Here is a 25,921-nt window from a genome sequence, read left to right as displayed (position 1 = left end):
ATGAAACAGACCATCACCTCCTGTCTTAGACTAACTGAAGAACAGTTGTATACTTTCATGGTTCTGTCAGATTGGGGTGAATCAAAAAAAAAAAAAAAAAAAGATTAATTCTGAGAAAGTAAGCTGTGTAAGGAATCTCCATAAAATACATAAAATTTCGTAACGATACAAATTCTGAATAAACACTAAACTAAATCGAGGGGCGAGCGTAAGGAGAGAAGTGGGATGTAAATGAGATGATCATCCTTCCATGAAGGGCACCAACAAAGGAAGACTATAACTGTAAAAATAAAGTTATACAAATCTGTAATTTAGAAATACTGAGGTAAATCACAGAAGACACAGGTAGGAGCTGAAAGCGATCTGCCTATAGAGAGCCAGAAGCAGGGAGATGGTGGCAAAGAGCTGCTACTATCTTTCAAGAGAAGCCTGATAGTACCATTCGGCTTTTTCAACTTTATCCATGAAGTTTTTCCATAAAAATAAAAATTAAAAAAGGAAACCCCACTCATGCAGTCTCGCATCTGTACCAATGTTGCTTCAAGTTGTCTCCAAATGTATGAATTTTATTTTTTTTTAAAGATTTTATTTATTTATCAGAGGGGGGGGGTGAGAGCAAGCACAGGCAGACAGAATGGCAGGCAGAGACAGAGGGAGAAGCAGGCTCCCTGCTGAGCAAGGAGCCCGATGTGGGACTCGATCCCAGGACGCTGGGATCATGACCTGAGCCGAAGGCAGCTGCCCAACCAACCTGAGCCACCCAGGCGTCCCCAAATGTATGAATTTTAATTATTATGATCAGATAATCATGTTCAACAAAGAGACTGCAGCCCTGGTCTTCATATTTTTGATTAAATGCCTATATAGCTTCTATTGCCAGCTATTCCATTCTTGTAAGCTACTCTATATATTAGTGATGCTTATCATTAATGCCTTCTTTTTTTTTTTTAAGATTTTATTTATTTATTAGAGAGGGGGGGGGAGAGAGCAAGCACAGGCAGACAGAATGGCAAGCAGAGGCAGAGGGAGAAGCAGGCTCCCTGCTGAGCAAGGAGCCTGATGTGGGACTCGATCCCAGGACGCTGGGATCATGACCTGAGCTGAAGGCAGCTGCCTAACCAACTGAGCCACCCAGGCGTCCCTCATTAATGCCTTCTTCAAGGAATGCTGAAGAATCTTCCAGACAGGTTTTGTCATGAAACAATGCATTCATTCTTTATTCTAGTCTGTACCATTTTACTGCTATGCAAAAAGCTTCTTTAAAAACTGTAATCATTTGTTTAGCTTAAAACCCCAGGGCAAAGGAAATCAAAAGATAAAAACATCACTCTGGATGAGCCACTTCAGGATAATTGGATTCAGTGGCCTACCTGTAGGGGCTCCTCCCAGTTTAAAAAGATTGGGACTATAGCTCTCAGCTTGAAATTTACTTAAATGGTTTGCAATCCTCTGACAAACACACTGCTGAGAGGCAGAATTTTTAGCTACTGAAGTCATCCTACATTTAAAAAGTTGTGGCAGCAAAATTACCCCCCCAATGAAAATTTATGTGGGTCTACAAAACTCATTCCAACAGCTTTAAATCCTTTGTTTCACAGAACAAGGACTACCCATCTCTGCTAGTATTCCAGCATTTCTAGAGGGTTCAACTCAATAGATTATTTACTACAGGAGGTCACATGAGATGACCTAAGAGTTTCAAACATACTAATACAGTAGAGCTTATACTAGATATACATTAGCAAACCCTTATGAATCTCAGCTGAAGGCAATTAAATGTCCCTTTAATGCAGCTTCATTAGTTGATGCTGCAACTTTTAAGATGGGAAGCAGCGGAAGACATGATCAATTGTTCCAAATCTTAGCACTTAGTACATAATATCTGCAACAAATACTAACTGAAAAAATCTCTTCCACACAGTTCTAGATTCTGCTTAAATCGCTCTACTAACATGAAACTCACACATTGTATTTTAGAGACTCTAACTACTAGAAAGACCTTTTTTCCACTGGCCAAATTCTGAATTCCCTGTAACAACTTCCTACGGACCCCAATTCTCATTCCCTTTTTGTACGGGAGCTTTTCAATTATGAGAAAGGAAGGACTGTGTCCTCACCAGACCAAACCTCACTTCCATTTCTCTCTCCTATGCTTTCAAGTCCTCCTACAACCCAGCACTCCTTTTCTGGATATCCTACAATTAATCTGGAAACTTCTAAAGCTTGACCTCAGCCCTGTAAACACAGCACTCCAAGAATAGTTTTACTAGGGGCGCCTGGGTGGCTCAGTGGGTTGGGCCGCTGCCTTCGGCTCAGGTCATGATCTCAGGGTCCTGGGATCGAGCCCCGCATAGGGCTCTCTGCTCAGCGGGGAGCCTGCTTCCTCCTCTCCCTCTCTGCCTGCCTCTCCGCCTACTTGTGATCTCTGTCTGTCAAATAAATAAATAAAATCTTAAAAAAAAAAAAAAAGCTGGTTCCCCCTAAAAAAAAATAAAAAAATAAATAAAATTTTAAAAAAAGAATAGTTTTACTAAACCAAAGTGAATGGTGACAGTCATTTCACAACCGAGAGATCATTGGCTACTTACCAGTTTGGGAAAGCACTGCTCCATCTGCCCTAGATATGTCACCCTCAAAACTGCAAAGCGTCAAACCTTGTGGACTGAACATAAAACCACCAAACAAATACTCCAGTAACCTCCACTATGAGGGTGACAGAAGGCACTCTGGAATAACAGGTGGTGGCAACCCTGTGATAGGAAGGCTTTGCTGCAACCTTCACTAATTACAGAGGTATTTATGAGTAAAACTGATCAAATCATAGACTTTCTTTTATACATGCCACTGTTTCTTTACATGGCACTCTATCCTACCCCACATACACTGTTCTTCCAACTGGTACTCCACCTGCCCATTACCAGGGACACTCTGGACTAAACACTAAAAACTCATACTGTGGAACAGGGTATGAAGTACCCAGCAACGGGTGAGCAATCTGACCCAGTACATGTTGCTGTGGATGAAGAGTCTAAAGATAAGATTCCCCATTTCATTATGTAAGAAATTTACATTGGTTCATTTACAGCAAAAACTCCTAATATATGACAACTAACTACAATGTGGTACACTGGATTAGATCACAGAACAGAAAAAGGACAGTAATGGGAAAACTGGGAAAATCTAAATAAAATCTAGGGGTTAGTTAATAATAGTGTACCAGTGTCTTGTTTTGACAAGTGCACCATGGTAATTTAAGATACTAACAAGCAAGGGTTAAGACTATAGTGTAACTTTCTGTACTATCTTTGTGACTTCTCTATAAATCTAAAATTATTAAAATAAGTGCATCAAAATGTAAAACCTTGCTCTGCAAAGGATCCTATTAAAGGGTTAAAAGACAAGCAGAGACTGGGAGAAAATATGTGAAACCACGTATCTGACAAAGGAGCAGTATCTAGAATATCAAAATTCTCAAAACTCAACAGTAAAGAAACAAAAACAAACTATGAAAGGAGCAAAAGACAGAAACACATTTCACTGAGAATATAAAGCTGGCAAATAAACACATGAGAAGACGTTCAACACCATTAACCAAGAGGGAATTAATTACACATGAAAATCACTATATACCTGCCAGAATGGCTAAAGTAAAAAACGGTGACAACACTAAATCCTGATGAAGATGCAGAGAAACTAGATCACTCATTTACTGCTAACCGGAATTTAAACTGGAATGGCAACTGTGAAAAAGTTTGGCCATTTCTTTAAAAAAAAACTAAACAAGCAGCCATCATTACATTACTGGGCATTTTTTTCATATAAATGAAGACACAAGTTCACACAAAAAGACCCACACACCAATGTCCACATCAGCTCTATTTGTAACAGCCAAAAACAGGAAACTGGATGTCCTTCAACAGTTTATAAAGAAATGGTGGCACATCCATACGACAGAATACTATTCAGCAATACGAAAGAATGAACTATTAAAACATTAACATAGATGCAACTCCAGAGAATTATGCTGAGGGAGGAAAAAAGTCAGTCTCAGAAAGTTATACATACTATGGCTCTATTACAACAAATTCTTAAAATGACAAAATTACAGAAATAGAAATCATATTAGTGATTGCCAGGGGACAAAGAGACAGGGAAAGGGGAAGGTACAGGGAGATGGCAGCGGGTAAAAAGGGGTAGCACGTGGAATCCTGGTGGTGGAACTGTTCTGTATCTTGACACTGGCAGGGGTCACTGAGTCCACGTGCAATACACTGCATTAAATACTTACTAATGTACCACATGTACACACCCAGATGTAAAACTGCTGAAATCTCCACAAGGTCAGTGAATTGTGTCAATGTCAATTTCCTAATTATGGTATTATACTATAGTTAGGCAAGACGTTACCAGTGGGGCAAAATGGGAATGGGCTATACAGAGCTCTCTATATTATTTCTCTTATAACTGCATGTACATCTATAATTATCTTAAAGCAAAACAAAACAAAAACACCATAAAACAAAAAGACAATCCAATTATCCATCAGAGGCTTATTCTCTTCATGGCTAAATTTTTTTTAACCTTTTTTTTTTTTTAAAGATTTTGTTTATTTATTTGACAGAGAGAGATCACAAGTAGACAGAGAGAGGGGGGGGGAGCAGGCTTCCTGCTGAACAGAGAGCCCGATGCAGGCCTCGATCCCAGGACCCTGAGATCATGACCTGAGCCAAAGGCAGCGGCTCAACCCACTGAGCCACCCAGGCGCCCCTTCATGGCTAAATTTAACAAGAAATCATCTCTTACTCTATTAGCACCTGGAGTCCTTGGCTTACTAGAGCAGTTACCTTGGCATCTCATGTTCACCACTCACACACAGATTTAACCTAGTTACAAGTAATATAGGTACCCAACAGAATTCTGAACTGTACTTACTTTTGTACACTGTGTAGCAGGTAGCAGGTCAACAAACACCTTGAGGTCTGTAAAACAACAAGGTTTATCCCCAAACCTTTTAAAATACTGGAACATTAATTCTTCTGGATCGCCTAAGAGAGTGAGAGAAAAAGAAATCACTACATTTGCTTCTGCAAATTTAAGAGGTCTGATTTGAAAAATATTTATTTCTTTTATTTCTTTTTTTTTTTGTAATTTAAAAATTTTATTTATTTATTTGACAGAGATCACAAGTAGGCAGAGAGGCAGGCAGAGAGAGTAGAGGAAACAGGCTCCTCGCTGAGCAGAGACCCCAAAGCAGGGCTTGATCCCAGGACCCTGGGATCATGACCTGAGCCAAAGGCAGAGGCTTTAACCCACTGAGCCACCCAGGAACCCCAAAAAATATTTATTTCAATTAAATTAAAATTTTGCTTGATGGGGCACCTGGGTGGCTCAGTCAGTTAAGCATCCACCTTCAACCCAGGTCATGATCTCGGGGTCTTAGGATCAAGCCCTCCATCAGGCTCCTGATCAATGGAGAGTTTGCTTCTCCCTCTACCCCATCCCCAGCTCATGCTCTCTGTGTCTCTCTCTCAAATAAATAAATAAAAACTTAAAAAAAATAAATAAAATTTTGCTTGAATACCTGAATGAGAATAACAATGAGGGCTGCAGGATGGCTTGCCCGTTTAAACAAATATTTTAAAAAGGAGCTGAATCTTACAATCTCAACTAGTTTACTTGTTATTACACTTAGGAAATGTGACATTTTTCATTAATTAAAGTTTAAATACCTAAAAAGTTTTCATTAAAATTTAAATAAAGACTGAAGTTTATATAGAAACATTAAACAAATACGCTTCTTTCCACAGTTCTTGGAAGTAGTAAATGGTAACTGAAGGGAATGTTTCACATGCACAACACAATAGAAAATGGGAAGAGTACCAAGCCAATAACTCCCAACAAGATCACTCACTGTGGAAAATTTAAACATGTATCTACAGAAGCTACCAGTGCCTTTTATTTTTCCTCAAATTAAAAACACAATTAAAAACAAAAAATTAAAAAAAATAATAATAAAAAATAAAATGCTCTCAAATTAAACCAGAGTTTCTGTAAGATTTTAGGTCTTGGTTTCTATCCACATTTCAGAGAACTAAAGTCCATGGCTTTAATCAGATTCTCAAAGGACGCTGATCCAAGACACTAAGAATCACTTACTGATCTGTATAAAAAAAGTTTTGTGGGGGCGCCTGGGTGGCTCAGTTGGTTAAGCAACTATCTTCGGGCTCAGGTCAGGACCCCAGAGTCCCAGGATCGAGTGCCACATCAGGCTCCCAGCTCCATGGGGAGTCTGCTTCTCCCTCTGACCTTCTCACCTCTCATGCTCTCTCTCACTGTCTCTCTCTTAAATAAATAAATAAAATCTTAAAAAAAAAAAAAAGAATAAGCTGCAAAGAGCATTAATTAGATGATTAAAATGAACAGAGATGATCTAAGATACTAGAAGTATCTTTAGATACTGGAAGTGCTCATCATCTCAGGACAACTGATGCCAAAAAGCAGCCTCTTTTAATGAGAACCAAATTTTCATAACGATAATTGCGGGGGGTTCTTTGGAACTTTATCTTAAAAAAATGAAAATAAAAAATTAAGAAAGTTCATTATCTTAAACTTAAAATTTAGGCTATAACTAAACCATAAGCTAATTATTAGTATGAGCAAAGAATTACCACTTTTTGAGGGGAAGGGTGCCATTTTCCAACAAAACTGAATTAGCATATATGAGATCCATCATTTTCAAAAAAACATCTAAGGGGTTCCTCAACTTTCCTGAAGGCCTCTCTTCATGCTTTATCATCTGAATCATGTTTTCCTCCTATCCTGTCATTGTCCTTATAAATTTTCTCTTAACTGTGAATTGTTCTAACTCTGGCAGATGTTCTTTCATCAATGATGTGAGTGTTTGAAGCAGATTTTCAAGAAACCTTTCATCCACTTCATGAAATCTTGAAACTTCTTTTACAAAACTGGCTATTATACTGTGAAATTGATTTTGACATTAATGTTGAGTCAAAAAAGAATGCCTGATAAAGACGCTGGCAAAAAAGGAAGAGATGCTAGTGTCGAGTTGAAGACATAATTGAGAGATAATGGAACAGTAATCTATTCATGAGTAAATATTTTCAGGTTATGAAGGTATTTGCTTCCCAAGCATGACTTTATCATCACAGACCTCAGAGAATGAACACTGCACTTGGGTATGGAGAGCATCCCTGTATCTTCTCCAAAGTTCCCAAATCATATTAAGGGCTCTTACCCAGTTTGTACTCATCATTAAAACCTTGACGTCTTAAACGTCTAATCAGTTCAAGTTTAGCAAGATGTGGTCCTCGGAGATGGCGGGAACTTTTAGATTCTTCTGTTATCCGATCTTCTATAAATTTCACAGCTTCTTCTGCAGAATAATGCACTTCTCCTTCTAAAGAGCTAGGTATAAACACACATGGAAAAAGGTATGTTGTACCTCTACTGTCCATCCTAAAACTTAAAAGTGAAGCCAAACTGACTTCAAGAAACAAATTAAAAAATAAAAATTTGTAATTTGATAATTACAAAATAGTAAGGGAGTAAAAGAGAACTATGAGCACATTCTGACAACTAACATGGCAAAGGATTACTCCCAATTCTGGCATCTGATTACTGATCTGTGACTAGTTCTCTACCTCTCTCTTTAAAATAAGAATGGAGGGGGGACGCCTGGGTGGCTCAGTTGGTTAAGCAGCTGCCTTCGGCTCAGGTCATGATCCCAGCGTCCTGGGATCGAGTCCCACATCGGGCTCCTTGCTCGGCAGGGAGCCTGCTTCTCCCTCTGCCTCTGCCTGCCTCTCTGTCTGCCTGTGCTCGCTCGCGCTCTCTCCCTCTGTCTCTGAAAAATAAATAAAATCTTAAAAAAAAAAAAAAAATAATAAGAATGGAGGGGCGCCTGGGTGGCTCAGTGGCTTAAGCCTCTGCCTTTGGCGCAGGTCATGATCTCAGGGTCCTGGGATCAAGCCCCACATTGGGCTCTCCGCTCAGCGGGGAGCCTGCGTCCCCCCCCCCCACCGCTCTGTCAAATAAATAAATAAAACCTTTTAAAAAAAGAAAAAGGAAGAACGGATAACTTTATATATATAAAATATTGCCTGATAAAAAAAAATCTAAGTAAATTTTACTTTATTGCTTTAAGAATGAAGGCTGAGAAAAATGGGATCACTCAGTCAATATTACAAAGTAAGCATCAGCTCATCACCACCTTAAATCCTTACTTTTTAAAAAGATCCCATTTATGTTTGTGTTTTTGTCTAGACTAGCAAAGGAAAAAAAAAAGGAAACCAGCAACAATCCAAGTGTTCATTAGTCCATCAATGGGGAACAGGTTAAATGAATTACATCTCTAAAATGGAGTTCTCTTAAGTCACTAAAAAGAATGAAAGGAATCTATATATACCACATATGGAAAATGCCCAAGATATATTTTAAGGGAGAAAATACGAAGTTGCAAACCATTGTCTAATATAACTGCATTTTTATGTTAAATAATGAGAATAATTACATTAGTTTGTTGACTAAATCTGGAAGAAAGGACTCTAAACTGCCATCAAGAGTTATCTCTGGGGGCACCTGGCTGGCTCAGCTGGCAGGACATGCGACTTGATCTTGGGTTCAGAAGTCATGAGTTCAAGCCCCACACTGGGCATAGAACTTACTTAAAAAAAAAAAAAAAATTATCTCTGAGTCAATTATATCTCAATAAAAGTGGGGAAAAATGTTATTTCTGGGGTGATAAGATATTTAGGAACACTTTCTACCCCATACATTTCTGCACTTAGTTTTAAGATTTCTTACATTCATTTATTTTGTAATTGTAAAAAAATGAAATATCTTACTTTCAAAGGAACACACTACTGAGACCAAAATAAGAATTCTATTAGGCTTCCAATGAAATCATTTTGCTACACCATGCTAAAAAGTGCCACTATAATTCAGGAAAGGAGTCAACTTACTGTTCACCTTCAGCAGGAGGAGTCCAGGCCTCTTCAATCAGTCGAAAGACAGAATCGAAATAAGTCAGATAGAACTGCCAGTCATCTGAGCTAAAATCAGATTGAATGGTGCACACAGGATTAAACCCAAGTTGTGACAAGTCTGTCCTAGGAACCATGATACTCAATTTATTTTCTAGGTTACATTTTAGTCTTTACTAGGAGAACCCCAACCCTCCCTCAGAGTTTCCTCTGCCACCCGAAAAGGGAATTCGAGAGGCATGTTCAAAGTAAAAAACTTTTAGGAAAAAGTTATTTCCTTCAATAAAATAAACAGGTCCAGAAAACTAGTATTTTTAACAGAAAACTCTCATGTTAGTACTTCCTCAAAATGGGCAGCTGGTGGCGCAGGGCGGGGGGCGGGGGGGGGACACAACACACATGTTTCTTTTAGACCAATACTATGACAAATTAATGATTTTTAGCATTCATTCTGAAGACGTAATACTTCACACACTGATGGCCTAAGTTCCATTACACCTCTTTACTGAAAGATAAAGTTTCATCAAAAACTTTTAAAAAAATACCTAGGCCACATTACTGGCAAGATTTATGCCCAGGAAATATAAAAGACAACAGATTAAAAAAAAAATCCAGTAGTGACACCTGAGAGCCCCACTCCAGTCTCATGGCCCAGAGAGAACCATCTACTCACTTTTTCAGTAAGAGGCGCCTGGAAAGGGCATTGCACTCTGGCCACCTGCTCAGCTTCTTATACATAGCCATGCATTTATTTTCCCGACTCTGAATCTCGCTCGTCAACTTCTCTACAATTAAAAGTTATAAAAATTGATAAGCTGGTTTCATTTTCCCTCAGAAAACCGAATAAAGTCCAAACACAAGAAGGAAAATGTCACATTTTCTTATTCCCTTAGAAAATGGGACCACTAGTACATACAAACTATTATCTTATTAAAGACTATTTTCCTGAAAAGAAAAAAATAAATTTCTGATACTAAACTTTTATAATAATTTTTCCTATAAACTACAAGGATCCAGAATGTACCGAGTGTACTGAATGTACTGAGTTGTGGATCTAATACATGGGATACATGTATATATAAAACCCCAGGGGCGCCTGGGTGGCTCAGTGTGTTAAGCCGCTGCCTTCGGGTCATGATCTCAGGGTCCTGGGATCCAGTCCCGCATCGGGCTCTCTGCTCAGCAGGGAGCCTACTTCCCTTCCTCTCTCTCTGCCTGCCTCTCTGCCTACTTATGATCTCTGTCTGTCGAATAAATAAATAAAATCTTTAAAAATAATAATAATAAAAAAATAAAACCCCAAAAGCCTTTAGGAACTAGTATATTTGATCCATAGTCAGACTTCCCATCTATACAAAATAAATGTTGAATGAGCTTGGACTGGAATGGGATGAGCCAGGTAAGAAGTTAGGAGCAATACAAAAATGAACAGAGATGAATCAAACACTTTACCAACAGCAAGGAACAGAAAATCTATGACTACTGTTTCTGACCAAATGAGATTTACCCCGACCTCTCAGAACAGCTTAGCAAATTACAGATACCAACAACCACATTATGAATTTCCTACAGATAATCTTCATTTTAACTATCCTAAACTATAATCCAGCAGGGTAAAAACAGAAAGGCTGACTTCACCCATCTGCGAGGAGGCTGAAATTAAAGATAAGCAACATTAAAACAATACATAAAATCTTAAAAAAAAAAAAAAAGCGGGGGATGGTGGCTAAGTGGCTCAATTGGTTAAGCACCCTCAGGGTCCTGGGATTAGCCCACGGGGTCAGGCTTCCTGCTCAGTAGGGAGTCTGCTTCTCCCTCTCCCTCTGCCCCTTCTCTTGTCCCCCAACTCATGCTCCCTTTCTTGCTCTCAAATAAATAAATCTTTAAAAAACAAAGAAATAACAAAACTCCTCATTTTATATAATTAGTTAACAGCATTAGTTTTTTGACCACACACAGTCAAGTAAAGATTATACATATCTGTATGAAATAAAGTTATTTTATTTTTTAAATTTTATTTATTTGTCAGAGAAAGAGTGGACAAGCAGGGGGAGCAACAGGCAGAGGGAAAAGCAGGCTTCCTGCTACACAAGGAGCCTAATGAGGGACTTGATCCCAGGATCCTGGGCCATGACCTGAGCCAAAGGGAGATGCTTAACCAAATGAGCCACTCAGACATTCCTGAAATAAAATGTTTTAATGATTCCTAATGAGAAATCTGAGGCTACTCATCTACAGTTAGATTCCCCCAATGACTGTAAAGGCATAATTAAAAACCAGGTTTGTCAAAACAACACTGGATTTCTAGGACTTTCTCCTAAGGAAATCATCAAAAATGGGTAAATGTGGGGCACCTGGGTGGCTCAGTTGTTAAACATCTACCCTCAATCAGATCATGATCCCAGGGTTCTGAGATCGAGACCCACATTGGGATCCCTGCTCGCTGGGAAGACTGTTTCTCCCCTTCCACTCCCCCTGCTTGTATTCCTGCTCTCTCTCTCTCTCCCTCTATTTAAAAAAAAAAAAAGGATAATTGTTAGGAACCTAAATCTTTGTCATAAACATCTTCAAAGGGGAATGGTTAGATCAATCTATGAAGTTCCTACATTTAAGTTTTCCAACCAAAAGGGAAGAAGTATTTTCACTACAGTGGAAAAGAGCTAACTTCTTTAACATATAAAATGCTCTTGCAAATCATTACGATTAACCACATTTTCAGAAACAGGGCGCCTGGATGGCTCAGTGGATTAAAGCCTCTGCCTTCAGCTCAGGTCATGATCCCAGGGTCCTAGAATCAAGTCCCTCATCGGGCTCTCTGCTCAGTGGGGAGCCTGCTTCCTCCTCTCTCTCGGCCTGCCTCTCTGCCTACTTGTGATCTTTCTGTCAGATATATAAATAAAACCTTAAAAAAAAAAAAGAAAGAAAGAAACAGGCAAAGGATGGGGTGCCTGAGTGGTTCAATGGGTTGAGTGTCTGCCTTCAGCTCAGGTCATAATCCCCGGGTCCTGGGATCAAGCCGCACACTGGGCTCCCTGCTCCCTGGGGAGCCTACTTCTCCCTCTCCCTGTGGATCTGCCTATTTGTGCTCTCTGTTAAATAAATAAAATCCAAAGAAAAAAGAAAAAAGAAAAGCATCTCAAAGAAAATATAATGGCTTTTATTTTATTTTATTTTTTTTAAGATTTTATTTATTTATTTGACAGAGAGAGATCACAAGTAGGCAGAGAGGCAGACAGAGAGAGAGGAGGAAGCAGGCTCCCCGCTGAGCAGAGAGCCCGATGCGGGGCTCGATCCCAGGATCCTGAGATCATGACCCGAGCTGAAGGCAGCGGCTTAACCCACTGAGCCACCCAGGCGCCCCAATATAATGGCTTTTAAACAAATAAAAAAATTATCCTCCCTCAGAATTAAATAAAAGTTGTAAAATGTTTTATCAGATTAAAAAATATTAAAGTTTGACATAGGGCACCTGGCTGGCTCAGTCAGTAGAGCATGTGACTCTTGATCTCGGGGTTCTGAGTCTGAGCCCCATGTTGGGTGTCGAACATATTTAAAAAAAAAAAAAGAAAAGAAAGAAAGAAAGTTTGGTGTGTCTGGGTGGCTCAGTTGTTTAAGCATCCAACTCGGTTTCAGCTCAGGTCTAGATCTCAGAGTCCTACGACTAATCCCTGCACTTGGCTCTACACTCAGAATGGAGTCTGCTTGTCTCTCTCCCTCTGCTACTCCCCCAGCTCACACTCACTCTCTTGCTCTCTCCCTAATAAATAAATAAATAAATAAAATCTCCTTCTCCCTCGCCTGCCACTCCCCTTGCTTGTGCTCTCTGTCAAATAAATAAAATCTTAAAAAATAAACATTAATTAATTAATTTTAAAAGATCTTCAAGAAAAAAATTTTTTAATAGAAACATTGTGTCAGCTGAGTAAGATTACTCTATGAGCTAGGTAGAGTACCTTCTCAATTCGCAATTTGAATTGCGAATTGGGGGTGGAGTGGCTGAGTTAAGCATCTGCCTTTGGCTCAGGTCATGATCCCCAGGGTCCTGGGATGGAGTCCCACATCGGGCTCCTTGACGAGGGGAGCCTGCTTCTCCCTCTGCCTGCCACTCCCCCTGCTTTGTGCACTCTCTCTCTCTGACAAATAAATAAATAAAATCTTAAAAAAAAAAAAGAAAGAAAGAAAGAAAAAAAACTGGGAGGAAGAAGAAGGAGGGGAAAAGTACATCTATAGAAGGATACACAGAACAAGTTAACTGGCAAAGAACCTAGAGGACAAAGGATCGGAGAGCTGGGGTATAATCTTTCTTTCACCTATCTTAAATTTATTGAATCCATGAATTATTTTCAGTTTTATGATATTACTTAGGAATGCCTGGGTGGCTCAGTTGTTAAGTGTCTGCCTTTGGCACAGGTTCGATCCCAGGCTCCTGGATCAAGTTCCACATCAGACTCCTTGCTCAACAGGGAGTCTGCTTCTCCCTCTGCCTACTGTTCCCTTCCTTGTGCTGTCTCCCTCTCTCTCTCTGACAAATAAATAAAATCTTTAAAAAATAAAATATTTTCTAAAAGTAAATGTCTATCATACAGGAAAATCTGGAAGAACATTAAACAAGTGATTTTTTATGTCTTTATAGCTTTATGTTTCTGTATAAGAAAAAAATTTTCCACAATAAATATTTTTCATGTGTGGGGCACCCTGGGTGGCTCAGTCAGTTAAGCATTTGCCTTCTGCTCAGGTCATGATCTCAGCATCCTAGAATCAAGCCCCAAGTCAGGCTCCTTGCTCAGCAGGGAGTCTGCTTTTCCCTCTGTTCACCCAGCTGTGCTTCCTCTCTCTGTTTTCTTTCAAATAAATAAATAAAATATTTAAAAATATTTTTTTCATGTTTAAATAGAAGGAAAAAAACTTGAAGAAATCTTTAAAAATTACCTCCTAATTTTCCTCTGATAACATCCAAGGCTTCCTGGTACTTTCCCAAACGTTCCAAGATCATATAATAAAGTTCAACCTTACAGAAAAAACAAATAAGAAATGCAACAATCAAAACTTTTCAGTAAGAACAATCGCTTGCATGTTTTTAAAAAGTTATCTAGGGCCATCTAGGTGGCTTGGACAGTTAAATGTCGGACTCCTGGTATCAGCTTAGCTCTTGATATCAAGGTCATGAAGTCAAGCCCTGCCCTGGACTCCATGCTGGGTGTAGAGCCTACTTAAAAAAAACTAAATTTTAATTTAATTTAATTTTAAAAATATCAATAGAAAAGAACACTATCTTCAAATGAGATGAAATCAGCAGTAAGAATGTTCATTATACTTAAGCCTAAAACTTCATATTTATAAAAAAGGCAAGAATGAGGACCCAGCTCTCTAACTGGAGTAAGACAGCAGTTCGTAATACTGTAATACTATAATACATAATACTGTAGCAATATCAAACTCATGCGAATACAAAGTAGGGCTTTTGTAGGACTTTCCTTACTCACTTCAGCCTCGGCCTCTATCTTGTCTTCTTTCACCATTTTTTCTACCATTCTTTCAGCAAGGGGCAAAAACATCGTTTTTGAGAGGTTTTCATCCTGTGCCGATATAGACTATAGGAGAAAAAAATAAATATTTCATTCTAATTTCTCCCCCGCTTGCACTATTTATATTACCAGGCAGACCATTACCATGACCCCAGCAGATAATTATCATTCACTACGTCAAGAATTAGACCTAATTTGAACTTACCACGAAGATCCTTTAGATTTGCTTTAGAAGAGATTTGTTAAAGATTCATTATTCTATACATTTTTGACAAACTGGATTTCCACCATTACTTTTAAATGGCCTGTATAAACTATAAATGGCCTATATAAACTAAAATAAGCTTTTAAATGGCCTAACTTTTAATGGGTTATTCATACATTTTTCTAGGACTGTGTTAAGAGGGGGTATGCCTATACTGCTCATTATATGTAAAGGGTATCATCAGGTGTTTGAAGAGAAAAGCCCTTCAGATGTCCTTTTGAGATGCTCACATATTGGAGGGAAAAAGCCAATACCTTCCATTTATACAGCCTAGTATTAACTAGTTTCGAAAATTAAGATTATCTTAGATTGATAATTAAAATCAAAGCATATTAATAATTTTAACATTGCCTGAGATTCCGCTCAGAGCTCAGTAGCTCAAGGTAGCTATCATGCTTATTTCGTAGCTAAACTAAGAGGTTCCCCAACAGCTCTCTAAGACATGTCCTAAACCCAGTATATGAACGCAAACCTGTCTGCACCCAGAGCCTCTCTGACTTAACTGCTACATTTTAACTCTTTCCTTCCCATCTTCTCTTACACACTATCTCCTTTTGACCCCGACAGTAGCTCTGGGAGATAAGGATCTCTATTCTGCGGAAGAGCAACTGAGGTTCAAAAACCAGAATTGGTAAAACAAGGCCATCCAGTTCAATAACATGTTCACTAAACAGTATTGTCTTAAAGAAAAACCTCAAGCAAAATATCAAATATTTCGAGGCTCATACTTAATCAAATAATCCAGTAATGGATCTAAGATTCAGGGGAAATACAGTCTGTGCTACACACAAATAAACCAATATACCAACTCATGAGGAATAAATACCAAATCCCCCAACTCAAAAAGTCAACTGACAGTATGTAGAGTCTCTGTTTGACACATGATGCAACACATTACCCAAGCTGTTCAGAAGACAAGGACAAATAACTATACACAAAAATAAAAACAAATCTCAATCCCATTCTAAATACCATACTCACTTGCATAATTAAGCTCATCACAGACCAAAAGTAATAAGGGTTTTTGGGGACAATTTTATATAGAGCCATGCCAGCCTGAAAGACAGAGAGCCATAAATACTTAATTTAGAAAACATCATACAGAGGGCAATTAAAGATCTAGATAGTTACTTTAAGTGCCTAGTGATTTGATGGGTATTTTCTATGGATACCAATATAGGTAATCACAAGGGTGAATTTTTATATCATCAGGAATATTTCACCTTTTGAACCAGATTTCTTCAAATTAAAAGCCATTATTTTTGGAAAGCACAGTAATCCAATATGGTTCTGACAGACTACCAACAAACACAATTTGGCTTATGAATGTACACCAACAAACTTACCTAAAAATTCTGTACAAACCAGTTATAGTAAAACAAATAAAAAAATCCAGACAGTATATTTAAACTTAAAATCAGAAAACTTATCTCTGACATTATTTAAAAAATAGTAATTCCTAGGTTAGGAAAACAATCAGGTTCTTTCAAAATACCATTAACCAGAACTGAACCCTTTCTTTGTGAAATGTACAATATGAAATACTTAAAAGCAGGGACATGGCAACAAGGAACAAAATAGATCTATTCGTGTATAACTGAGAATCTGCCCATAATTAGCCAATTAGTAATCAATTCTAAGAACTCAGATAATTGTCTCTGTTACCATTTTTTTAATCTTTTGCCTATCTTCAATCCACTTGAAAAATTACATGGAGTCCCTATTAAGTGGAAGGAAATGTCTATTAATACCTGCCCATGATACAGAGATTGAGTCCTGGTCCCAAACACACTTAAAAGCTAGGGAAAGTGGGGTGCCTGGGTGGCTCAGGGGGTTAAGCCTCTGACTTTGGCTCAGATATGGTCCCAGGGTCCTGGAATCAAGCCCCACGTCGGACTCTCTGCTCCGCAGGGAGCCTGCTTCCTCCTCTCTCTCTGCCTGCCTCTCTGCCTACTTGTGACCTCTGTCTGTCAAATAAATAAATAAAATCTTTACTAAAAAAAAAAAAAAGCAAGCTAGGGAAAGTGATAAGACAAATAGTCAAATGACTAAAATAATACTTGGCAAAAAAATAAACATCCTATACAAAAATACAATGCTTTTTTTGTTTCCAAAAAAGGCATGGTTAAGTTTGTTCATTCCTTTTTCTTTCTTTAAAGGAAAGTAGGGAAGGGAATTTAATCATAAAGTCTTCTTCAAAGTAGCAGTCTTTCACATGAACCTTGAAGGTCGAACAGAATGTCTACAGGCAAAGATGGGGTTAAGGATACATATACACAAATACAAACATTTGGGGTGAGCAGCTAAATGAGTGAATCAATTCCAGGTAGAAGAAAAATGAATCTGAACAAAAATATTAAAGAAAGAAAAGACATGTTGACAAGAAAAAACAGGATGTTTGGCTATAAATAAGAATTAAGAGGACTGGTAGGGGAAAAGGGCCAAAGGGTAACAGATAACATGGTTGTAAAGCACTCAAAAAGGAGTCTGTTATATAGAGTAAGGGAGTGACATGTAAACATCTATATTCTTCTAGAAAGAGTATTTTAGCTGTACCATGAAGGAAAAAAATAGGAGATGAGGCAATGAGGAACTAAACCAGGATGAGGTAGATCAAAGACACTGTAGAGAAAGAGTCAAGATGATTTAGAGACAAAATGGACAATACAGAATAAGGAGAGTCTAAAGGGCACCTGGGGGTGGGAGGGTGCTCAGTCGGTTAAGCATCTGCCCTTTGGCTCAGGTCATGATCTCAAGGTCCTGGGATGGAGCCCTGCCTAAGGCTCCCTGCTGAGTGGAGAGTCTGCTTCTCCCCCTACCTCTGTACCTCCCCCTGCTCATGCTCTCCCCTGCTTTCCCTCTCTCTCTCACAAATAAATAAAATCTTAAAAAAAAAAAGAAAATCGAACAAAAGGAGAGTCTAAGATGACTTAAGGTCCCTGCTTCTAACATCAAACCCTAGAGGAATGGAATGAAAAGTGCTGGAAAACCAATTTTACTTGACCATCTGGGGAAAGAAAACATTTTTATAATGACATACAGAAATAAAAAAGGAGAATATAAATTAATATGAACTTTTCATACAAAAAAAAAAAGACAAAAATTTCATGCCTGCAAACACTGATACTCTGCTGATACAGAAAACTTCTGAAGACACACAAGTTTAAAAAACAAGGCTGTGAGGGGCACCTGGGTGGCTCAGTTGCTTAAGCCACTGCCTTCAGCTCAGGTCATGATTCCAGAGTCCTGAGATCCAGCCCTGTATTAGGCTTCCCCTGCTCTGCAGGGAGTCTGCTTCTCCCTCTCCCTCTGCCTTTCACCCTGCTTGTGCTCTCTCTCTCTCTGTCAAATAAATAAATAAAATCTTTAAAAAGGGGGGGGGGGCACCTGGGTAGCTCACTAAGCCTCTTGCCTTAGCCCCAGGTCATGATCCCAGGGTCCTGGGATCGAGCCCCACATTGGGGTCTCTGTTTGGCCGGGAGCCTGCTTCCCCCAATCTTTCTCTGCCCCCTGCCTACTTGTAGTCTCTGTCTGTCAAATAAATAAGTAAATAAAATCTTTTTTAAAAATAAAAATAAAAAACACTGCTGTGAACTGGAGAGACAATACAGGGATGCCAAAAAACAAATAAACGAAGGAATGTCATTATAGAAAAAGAAAAGTCCAATCACCTTTGAACCCATAGCAAATCTTCATTCAAGATGATTTTAAGGGGCGCCTGGGTTAAGCCTCTGCCTTTGGCTTAGGTCATGATCTCAGGATCCTGGGATTGAGCCCTGCATCGGGGTCTTTGCTCAGTGGAGAGCCTGCTTCCCCCTCTCTCTCTGCCTGCCTCTCTGCCTATTTGTGATCTCTCTCTCTCTCTCTGTCAAATAAATAAATAAAATCTTTAAAAAAAAAAATAAAGATGATTTTAAATATTACCTGCCAGGGATGTCATTTGGGACAGCAGAAATCCTTAAGTTTTCTGATTCCCTGGCTTCCCTCACTTTTTTACCTCCACAAGTTAATGCAAATCATTCAATTATCAAAAATTTATTGTGTAGATGCTATTCTAGGCACTGAAGATTCCACAGTGAACAAAACAAAAATGCTCACACTCAAGAAACATGACATTTAATTTGTAAACTACCTTCTACCCAGACTGACATATCACTTTCAAAATAAACATACACAAAAACTAAGAAACTGTAACTATCTTAAGCAGCGAAAGAAGAAAACAAAAATAAGACATTTCATTCTGAAACACTGAACACCGAAATGCTCCATTCTTCCAATATATTAGCATGGAAGAATGTAAAACACGCTATCACAGAGTGCCTGGGTGGCTCCTTTGGTTAAGTGTCTGCCTTTGGCTCAAGTCATGATCCCAGAGTCCTATGATCCAGCCGCATGTCATCAAGCCCCATGTCTTACTGCTCAGAGGAGTCTGCTTCTTCCTCTCCGTTTGCCCCTCCCCCTGATCCACTTCTCTCTCTTGCTCACTCTCTCTCTCTCAAATAAATAAATCTTTAAAACAAACAACAAAAAAACAAGCTATAGCTACAACATACAAAGGATTAATGACTATTAAGCCACATCAAAGCAGTGGCTCCAAAGAGCAGGATGCAAAAGTATGTGTATCTCTGCCAACATGTAAAGTTCAACTTTCTCCTTCATTCAAAATTTACCCTAATATTGTCATTGCACATACTTGTCCTTTTTGTTATTTTACTGCATGTATATATAATAAACATAGTTCAAAAATATGTTTTGTGGGATCATAAAATTAACATATACCTAAAAAAAAAGAAATTAAGAGAAAGAAAAGTATCATAGGCCTATATCCTGGTAACATTTTAGTACATTCCCTTAGAGATATAAGACAGAGACATAGTACTATTCGAGGGGAAGTGGGGTGTTGCATTTTATTCTACCATGTGGATGAAGCATAATTCCTTTAACTCTACCTGTATTAATGGACATTTAATATATTTTACTTAAAACATATTCCTAGAAGTAAAAATTCCTTTGTATGTGCTACCAAAGCAAGCACAGAAGTAAAAATGATATTAAAGATTTACATACATAAATACATATTACTGTTGCCAATTTTAAAATATATACTCATTTTACGTTAAAAGAAAAATTATAATCTCTGCATATTTTTCCTGAGAACAAAATCCATCAGTAAATAAAACACCTTCAAAAAATGTTATTTGGGGGTGCCTGGGTGGCTCAGTGGTTAAGCTGCTGCCTTCGGCTCAGGTCATGATCTCAGGGTCCTGGGATCGAGTCCCGCATCGGGCTCTCTGCTCAGCAGGGAGCCTGCTTCCCTCTCTCTCTCCCTCTGCCTGCCTCTCTGTCTACTGTGATCTCTCTCTGTCAAATAAATAAATAAAATCTTTAAAAAAAAAAAAAAATGTTATTTGGGGGAAAAAAATCTTGTAATTTAAAAACTTTTATAAACAAATACAAAGGATTAATTTTAAGGAGAAAGGATTTATATCAATATAGTATCTTCCATGCTCCCTAATTTATCTACTGTGATAGTCTGATATTTCAAGTAAAGAATAAGAAACACAAGTAAGAAAGCCTTGCTTTCAGAAAAAATCATAACCACAAACAAAGCCATTTCTAAAAAAATACTAGTTTGACATCATAACCCTTTATGGGCTTAACAGTTTCACTTCTCTGGGATGTTGACTTTACCCACCCACTATTCCAAATACATCTAAATACATGGAACATCTAAAATGTGCTAACTGGAGAATAAGCTACCTCTGACGAAAAAGACAAATATCCAAAGAGTGGGGAGTTTTCCCCGGTGGATTTAAAAATCTCAACAGGCTACAAGGAGTTAAATTTACAAAGTTGATGCAAACTTCAATCTTTCTACACTCTGTTCATTTTTTGTTCTGGGATTTCTGCTCATTTTCTGAAAATAAAACAGCAATCTCATGCACCGGGACAATCTGAAGCCAACTTACCAGAACCAAAGAAAACATACCACCAGGACACCAAAGAACAACCAGATTTCCCCCAAATAAAACAAAGAACTTGAATATAGTTCATCTTTAAAACACACAAAGAAACACACCCACACACAAAGAAAGTATCTCCCTGATTTCCACACACAAACACAGATTCAGCTCTACACACAGATGCAAACATCCACATACATGGACACACATTCCTACAATTAAGTCGCATTTAAGGAGACTTGTATCTAATGGCAAATCCCACAGTCCAGGAGGTTTGGAATCAAGTTACCTGTTGCATTTTCTTATATTCGCCCACTCTGGCATAAGCCATGAAGAGGTGAGAGTGATACTCTTCACTATTGGGAACTTTCTTCACAGCTGCCTCATAGAGTTTTGTAACTAACTCCGCTAGGATAAAGAGAAATAGGATATTCTTTAATTATTGAAGCATATCTTAAATCTTAACAGCATTTAACTTTTCCCCCCTTTGGAGGAAATAGAGGTCTCTTGTCACTAAGGAAGAAGAAAGTATTTGTTTTGCCTCATCTGATTATTACTCTTCTCTTGGTTGCGTGTTAGCTGATGAAGCATGAAATAGCTCAGGCCTCCCAACACATTTACAAGATAAGTAAGACCCCTCAGGATTCAGTCTCTTTGTCTCCTTCGTACTTATTTCCCACAGCACTTAGTGTTCCAGCACGCTGAACTATCTGTAGCTCCAGCAGAACCCCTGCCCTGTATCATACCTTTACTCTGTTCCCTCTGCCTGGATTCTCCTTTCCTCTCTTTTCTACTCAGTGAACATCATCCAAGACCAAGACCCAGGGGCGCCTGGGTGGCTCAGTGGGTTGGGCCTCTGCCTTCGGCTCGGGTCATGGTCCCAGGGGCCTGGGATCGAGTCCCGCATGGGGCTCTCTGCTCAGCAGGGAGCCTGCTTCTCCTCATCTCTCTCTCTGTCTGTCTCTCTGCCTATTTGTGATCTCTCTGTCAAATAAATAAATAAAATCTTAAAAAAAAAAAAAAAAAAAAAAAAGACCAAGACCCAGCTCAAATGTTATCCTCACTGCAAGGAACTGTGAAAGTTCAAATGTAATCCTTCCCTGAACACCGTCTCTGCACCTCTACCCAGTCTGATCACAGCTTCCTTCTGCCATCTCTAAATTTTGTAAGTAAGTCTCTTAAAACATTTATTAACACATAATGTAGAATACAGTCCTTTCATGAATTTCCTTATTTTTTTTTAATTGAGCTCTACATCCAATGTGGGGCTTAAACCCACGACCCTGAGGATCAAGAGTCACATGCTCTACTGACTGAGCCAACCAGTTACCAATGAAATTTCCCCTTATAGACTGTGAGTAACACAGGGGCAGAGAGACCCCCTTTCATCTTTGACTTGGATACAATACTTTTCACAGAGAAACATTATGTGTGAAATAAATGTTTTTTTAAAAAACACGGGGAGAAACCGTATCTCTCAATCAACATAATCCCGAAATAGTCAGATATAATCCCCAACTCTTAAGTTCTGTCTTTTTATAAAAATGAAAAACAAGGGGTGCCTGCGTAGCTCAGTCAGTTAAGTGTCTGCCTTCAGCTCAGGTCGTGATCCCAGAATCCTGGTATCAAGCCCCACACTGGGCACCCTGCTCAACGGGAAGTCTGTTTCTCCCTCTCCCTCTGCCCCTTCCCCTTCTGCTTGCGTGTGCTTGCTCTCTCTCAAATAAATAAAATCTTTTAAAAAAATGAATAACAAAACTCTAAAGTAACATTTCTATCCACTAGGTTGGCAAAATTTTATTCTTTCCAGCTTTATTGCGGAATAACTGACAAAAATTGTATACTTTAAGGTACACAACATGACAGTTTGAGGGCAAAACTTTTTTTAAGATTTTACCCATTTATTTGAGAGAGAGATAATGAGAGACAGCACAAGTTGAGTGAGGAGCATGGGGAGAAGCAGAGTCCCCGCTGAGCAGGGAGCCCAATGTGGACTCAATCCTGGGACTCTGGGATCATAACCTGAGCTGAAGGCAGATGCTTAACCAACTGAGCCACCCAGGTGCCCCGAGGGCAAAACGTTTTAAGTCAAAACTGAGCAAAATTAATAAAGTATTACTTAGGAAAACAAATGTGATAAAGATTTTTTAAAAGCAAGATAATAAAATATATTTAAGAAAGCAAGTACCTGCTGGAATGTGAAAGGGGAAGTGAAACTGACAGGGAACACACACAGGAATCTGTCAGTATAGGGGATGCTCTGTTTCTTAAGTTGGTTGGTGGATTCATGAATGTTCATTATTCCATACCAAGTATTCTAGTGTGTTATGTAAAATGTGCCTTCTATAATATGTACTATGGAAGATATATATCATTCCATAATAAAAGATTTGAGAAATTAATAACAAAAAAACTTTATTTACAGGTGAAATGGTAGACTACATAGAATATGCTTAGAAATAATCTAGCAGGGGGATGGGATACAGATAAAATTTGCCATGTGACATGATCGCTTAAGGTGGATAGGGAGATTTATTATTCTGCTCTGTTTTTTTATGTTTGAAATTTTCCATATCAAATAGTAAAAAAGGGTAACTCTTCCATTTAGTAAATCAAAATGTCATAAATTGACCTCAAGTTCTCATTCCAATTCAGGGTACTATACATGTAAAATATCCTTTTTGTAAATCCTGGTCAATGCATTATTTTGCCTATCGCCATCCACTCAAAACACGAGTGATTAGTCAAATGAACAAATACAGAAATCCGGGGTGCCTGGGCGACTCAGTGGGTTAAAGCCTCTGCCTTCAGCTTAGTTCATGATCCCGGGGTCCTGGGATCGAGCCCCACATCAGGCTCTCTGCTCAGCTCTCTGCTCAGGCTCTCGGAGCCTATTTCCCCCTCTCTCTCTGCCTGCCTCTCAGCCTACTTGGGATCTCTGTAAGACAAAGAAACAAAATCTTAAAAAAACAAACAAACAAAAAGAAACAAATACAGAACTCAATCAGAAATAAACAAAACCTTGGGGCACTTGGGTGGCTCAGTCAGTTAAGTCCAACTCTTAATTTCAGCTCAGGTCATGATCTCAGGGTCATGAGATGGAGCCCAACCTTGGGCTCCAAACTGGGTATGAAGCCTGCTTAAGAGTGTCTCTCTTTTCTCCCTCTGCCCCTCCCCGCCTTTCATGCTTTCTCTCTCTAAAATAAATAAATAAATCTTAAGAAAAAAGAAAAGGAAAGAAACAAAAACTTCAGCTCAGTATTAAAAACAGTAAAAAGAAACACACGTCGATGCATCTCCCGGTAAAGAATAGTCAGTGCCTGTAGCGAGTTGTCATCTGTGGGTTCAAGGGCCGCCACCTCCTGTGCCAAGGTGAAGGCTTCCTCTTGCTTTCCAGTTCTCTGTAAACCAATTGCCTTTAAAACCTGATACACAGGAAAAACATTAGTTTTAAAAGGACAGAAATGAAAATATAAGCCAAACTCCCTGCTCAGAGGGGACCCTCTCCTGCTCCCTGTACTTGTGTTCCCTCACTGTCATATAAATAAAATCTTAAAAAAAAAAAAAAAATGAGCCAAAGAAGGCCAACTTGAAAACACAAGATAAGTTGTAAGGTACACCTAGGCTGCTAATCAAGTAAACCATATTTTACTAAAAATTTCAGCACATCAAGATTCTTTCTGGGGCACCTGGGTGGCTCAGTCATTAAGCATCAGACTTCGGCTCGGCTCGTGGTCCCAGGATGGAGCCCCGCACTGGGCTCCCTGCTCAGCGGGAAGCCTGCTTCTCCCTCTTCCCACGTGCCCTGCTTGTGTTCCCTCTCTCGCTGTGACTCTCTCTGTCAAGTAAATAAAATCTTAAAAAAAAAAAAAAAAAAAGATTCTTTTCTATTTCAGTAATATTAAGATGGCACAACAGGGGCACCTGGCTGTCAGTCTGTAGAGCATACAGTGCTCGGTCTCAAGGTTGAGTTTAAATCCCACACTGGGCCTGGAACCTACTTTAAAAAAATAAAGGCAAAACACAGCTTAAAAAATAAAGCCTATCAATATAAGATAATTATATTAGCTAAATTATGTCAAAAATATCCAAAGACACAAATAGTAAGCTTTTAATTAAATAGTATTTATGGCATTTAAGTAATCAGAAAAATAAATGGCTTAGAGAAGTGCCTGGCTGGCCCAGATGGTGGAGTGTGCGACTCTTTATCTCAGAGATAAATTCAAGTTCTGCGCTGGGCTCCACACTAGCGCTGGGCTCCACACTAAGCATGGAGCCTGCTTAAAAAACAAAACAAAACAAAACCTGGGGGGAAAAAACACCTGAAAAAACAGAGTCACTAAACAGATTTCACACTTTTTCCCTTTTAAGATTATAATATATAACCCACCAAATACAAGTAACTCCAGAGCAAATGACCTTACCTTAGCACAATGAAGATCCTTATGTTTCTTCAACAATTTATCTGCTTGTTGAATTGCCATTTTATTATTACCATTATCAAGATAATCTATGAAAACAAATTATGATAGTTGTTATATTCCTTTGACAAGAAAAATGCATAGGCTGGTATGAGATGTTTCATAAAGTATTTTAATTCAGTATTAAAAACATCATGGGGGCACCTGGGTGGCTCAGTGGGTTAAGCCTCTGCCTTCAGCTCGGGTCATGATCTCAGGGTCCTGGGATCGAGCCCCATATCGAGCCCCATATCGGGCTCTCTGCTCAGCGGGGAGCCTGCTTCCTCCTCTCTCTCTGCCTGCCTCTCTGCCTACTTATGATCTCTGTCTGTCAAATAAATAAATAAAATCTTTAAAAAAAAAAATCATGGTGCCAATTTTAACTCTAAATGGCTAGGATGGTACAGAATACAATCTTATATTCCTGTAGTCATCTCTCGGACCTGTTATAAAATTGTGGTAAGGGAAAAAGAATCAATTATTATCCAAGTCTAACAAAAGCAAAGATTCATTTCCAGATTAGAAGATCTAGAAGAAGATGAGAAGTGTCATAAATGGGAAATGGTGGTAGCTGTCAATTCTAAAACAGGTCAGTCCACAACCTACTACTACTTCCTGATCCCTCTTGGCTCATCAAGGTCCCAAATCAGTGCGGGGCAGATGAGGCACAGATAACTCAAAATAAGTTACAGATCAAATGCTGGTG

General features: G+C 38.8%; 1 protein-coding gene across 1 annotated transcript in view; it reads right to left on the bottom strand.

The window, feature by feature from the left end:
• Positions 1-25,921, bottom strand: part of NAA25 (N-alpha-acetyltransferase 25, NatB auxiliary subunit) — a 71,617-nt gene that overhangs the window by 33,028 nt on the left and 12,668 nt on the right. Inside the window, exons 2-11 of the mRNA XM_082698380.1 lie at positions 25,180-25,265; positions 24,042-24,180; positions 21,045-21,163; positions 15,774-15,848; positions 14,486-14,593; positions 13,932-14,010; positions 9,676-9,787; positions 8,982-9,071; positions 7,256-7,425; positions 4,933-5,045 (exon numbers count right to left, since the gene is read on the bottom strand). Of these exons, the coding sequence (XP_082554506.1) occupies positions 4,933-5,045; positions 7,256-7,425; positions 8,982-9,071; positions 9,676-9,787; positions 13,932-14,010; positions 14,486-14,593; positions 15,774-15,848; positions 21,045-21,163; positions 24,042-24,180; positions 25,180-25,265 (1,091 nt within the window). The remainder of the gene's footprint in view (positions 1-4,932; positions 5,046-7,255; positions 7,426-8,981; positions 9,072-9,675; positions 9,788-13,931; positions 14,011-14,485; positions 14,594-15,773; positions 15,849-21,044; positions 21,164-24,041; positions 24,181-25,179; positions 25,266-25,921) is intronic.

The sequence above is a fragment of the Mustela nivalis genome (genome assembly GCF_964662115.1).
Source record: "Mustela nivalis genome assembly, chromosome: 14".
In the NCBI taxonomy this organism is placed as follows: Eukaryota; Metazoa; Chordata; class Mammalia; order Carnivora; family Mustelidae; genus Mustela; species Mustela nivalis.
The sequence above is the reverse complement of the archived record's forward strand: the minus strand, read 5'-3'. Positions and strand labels throughout refer to the sequence as shown.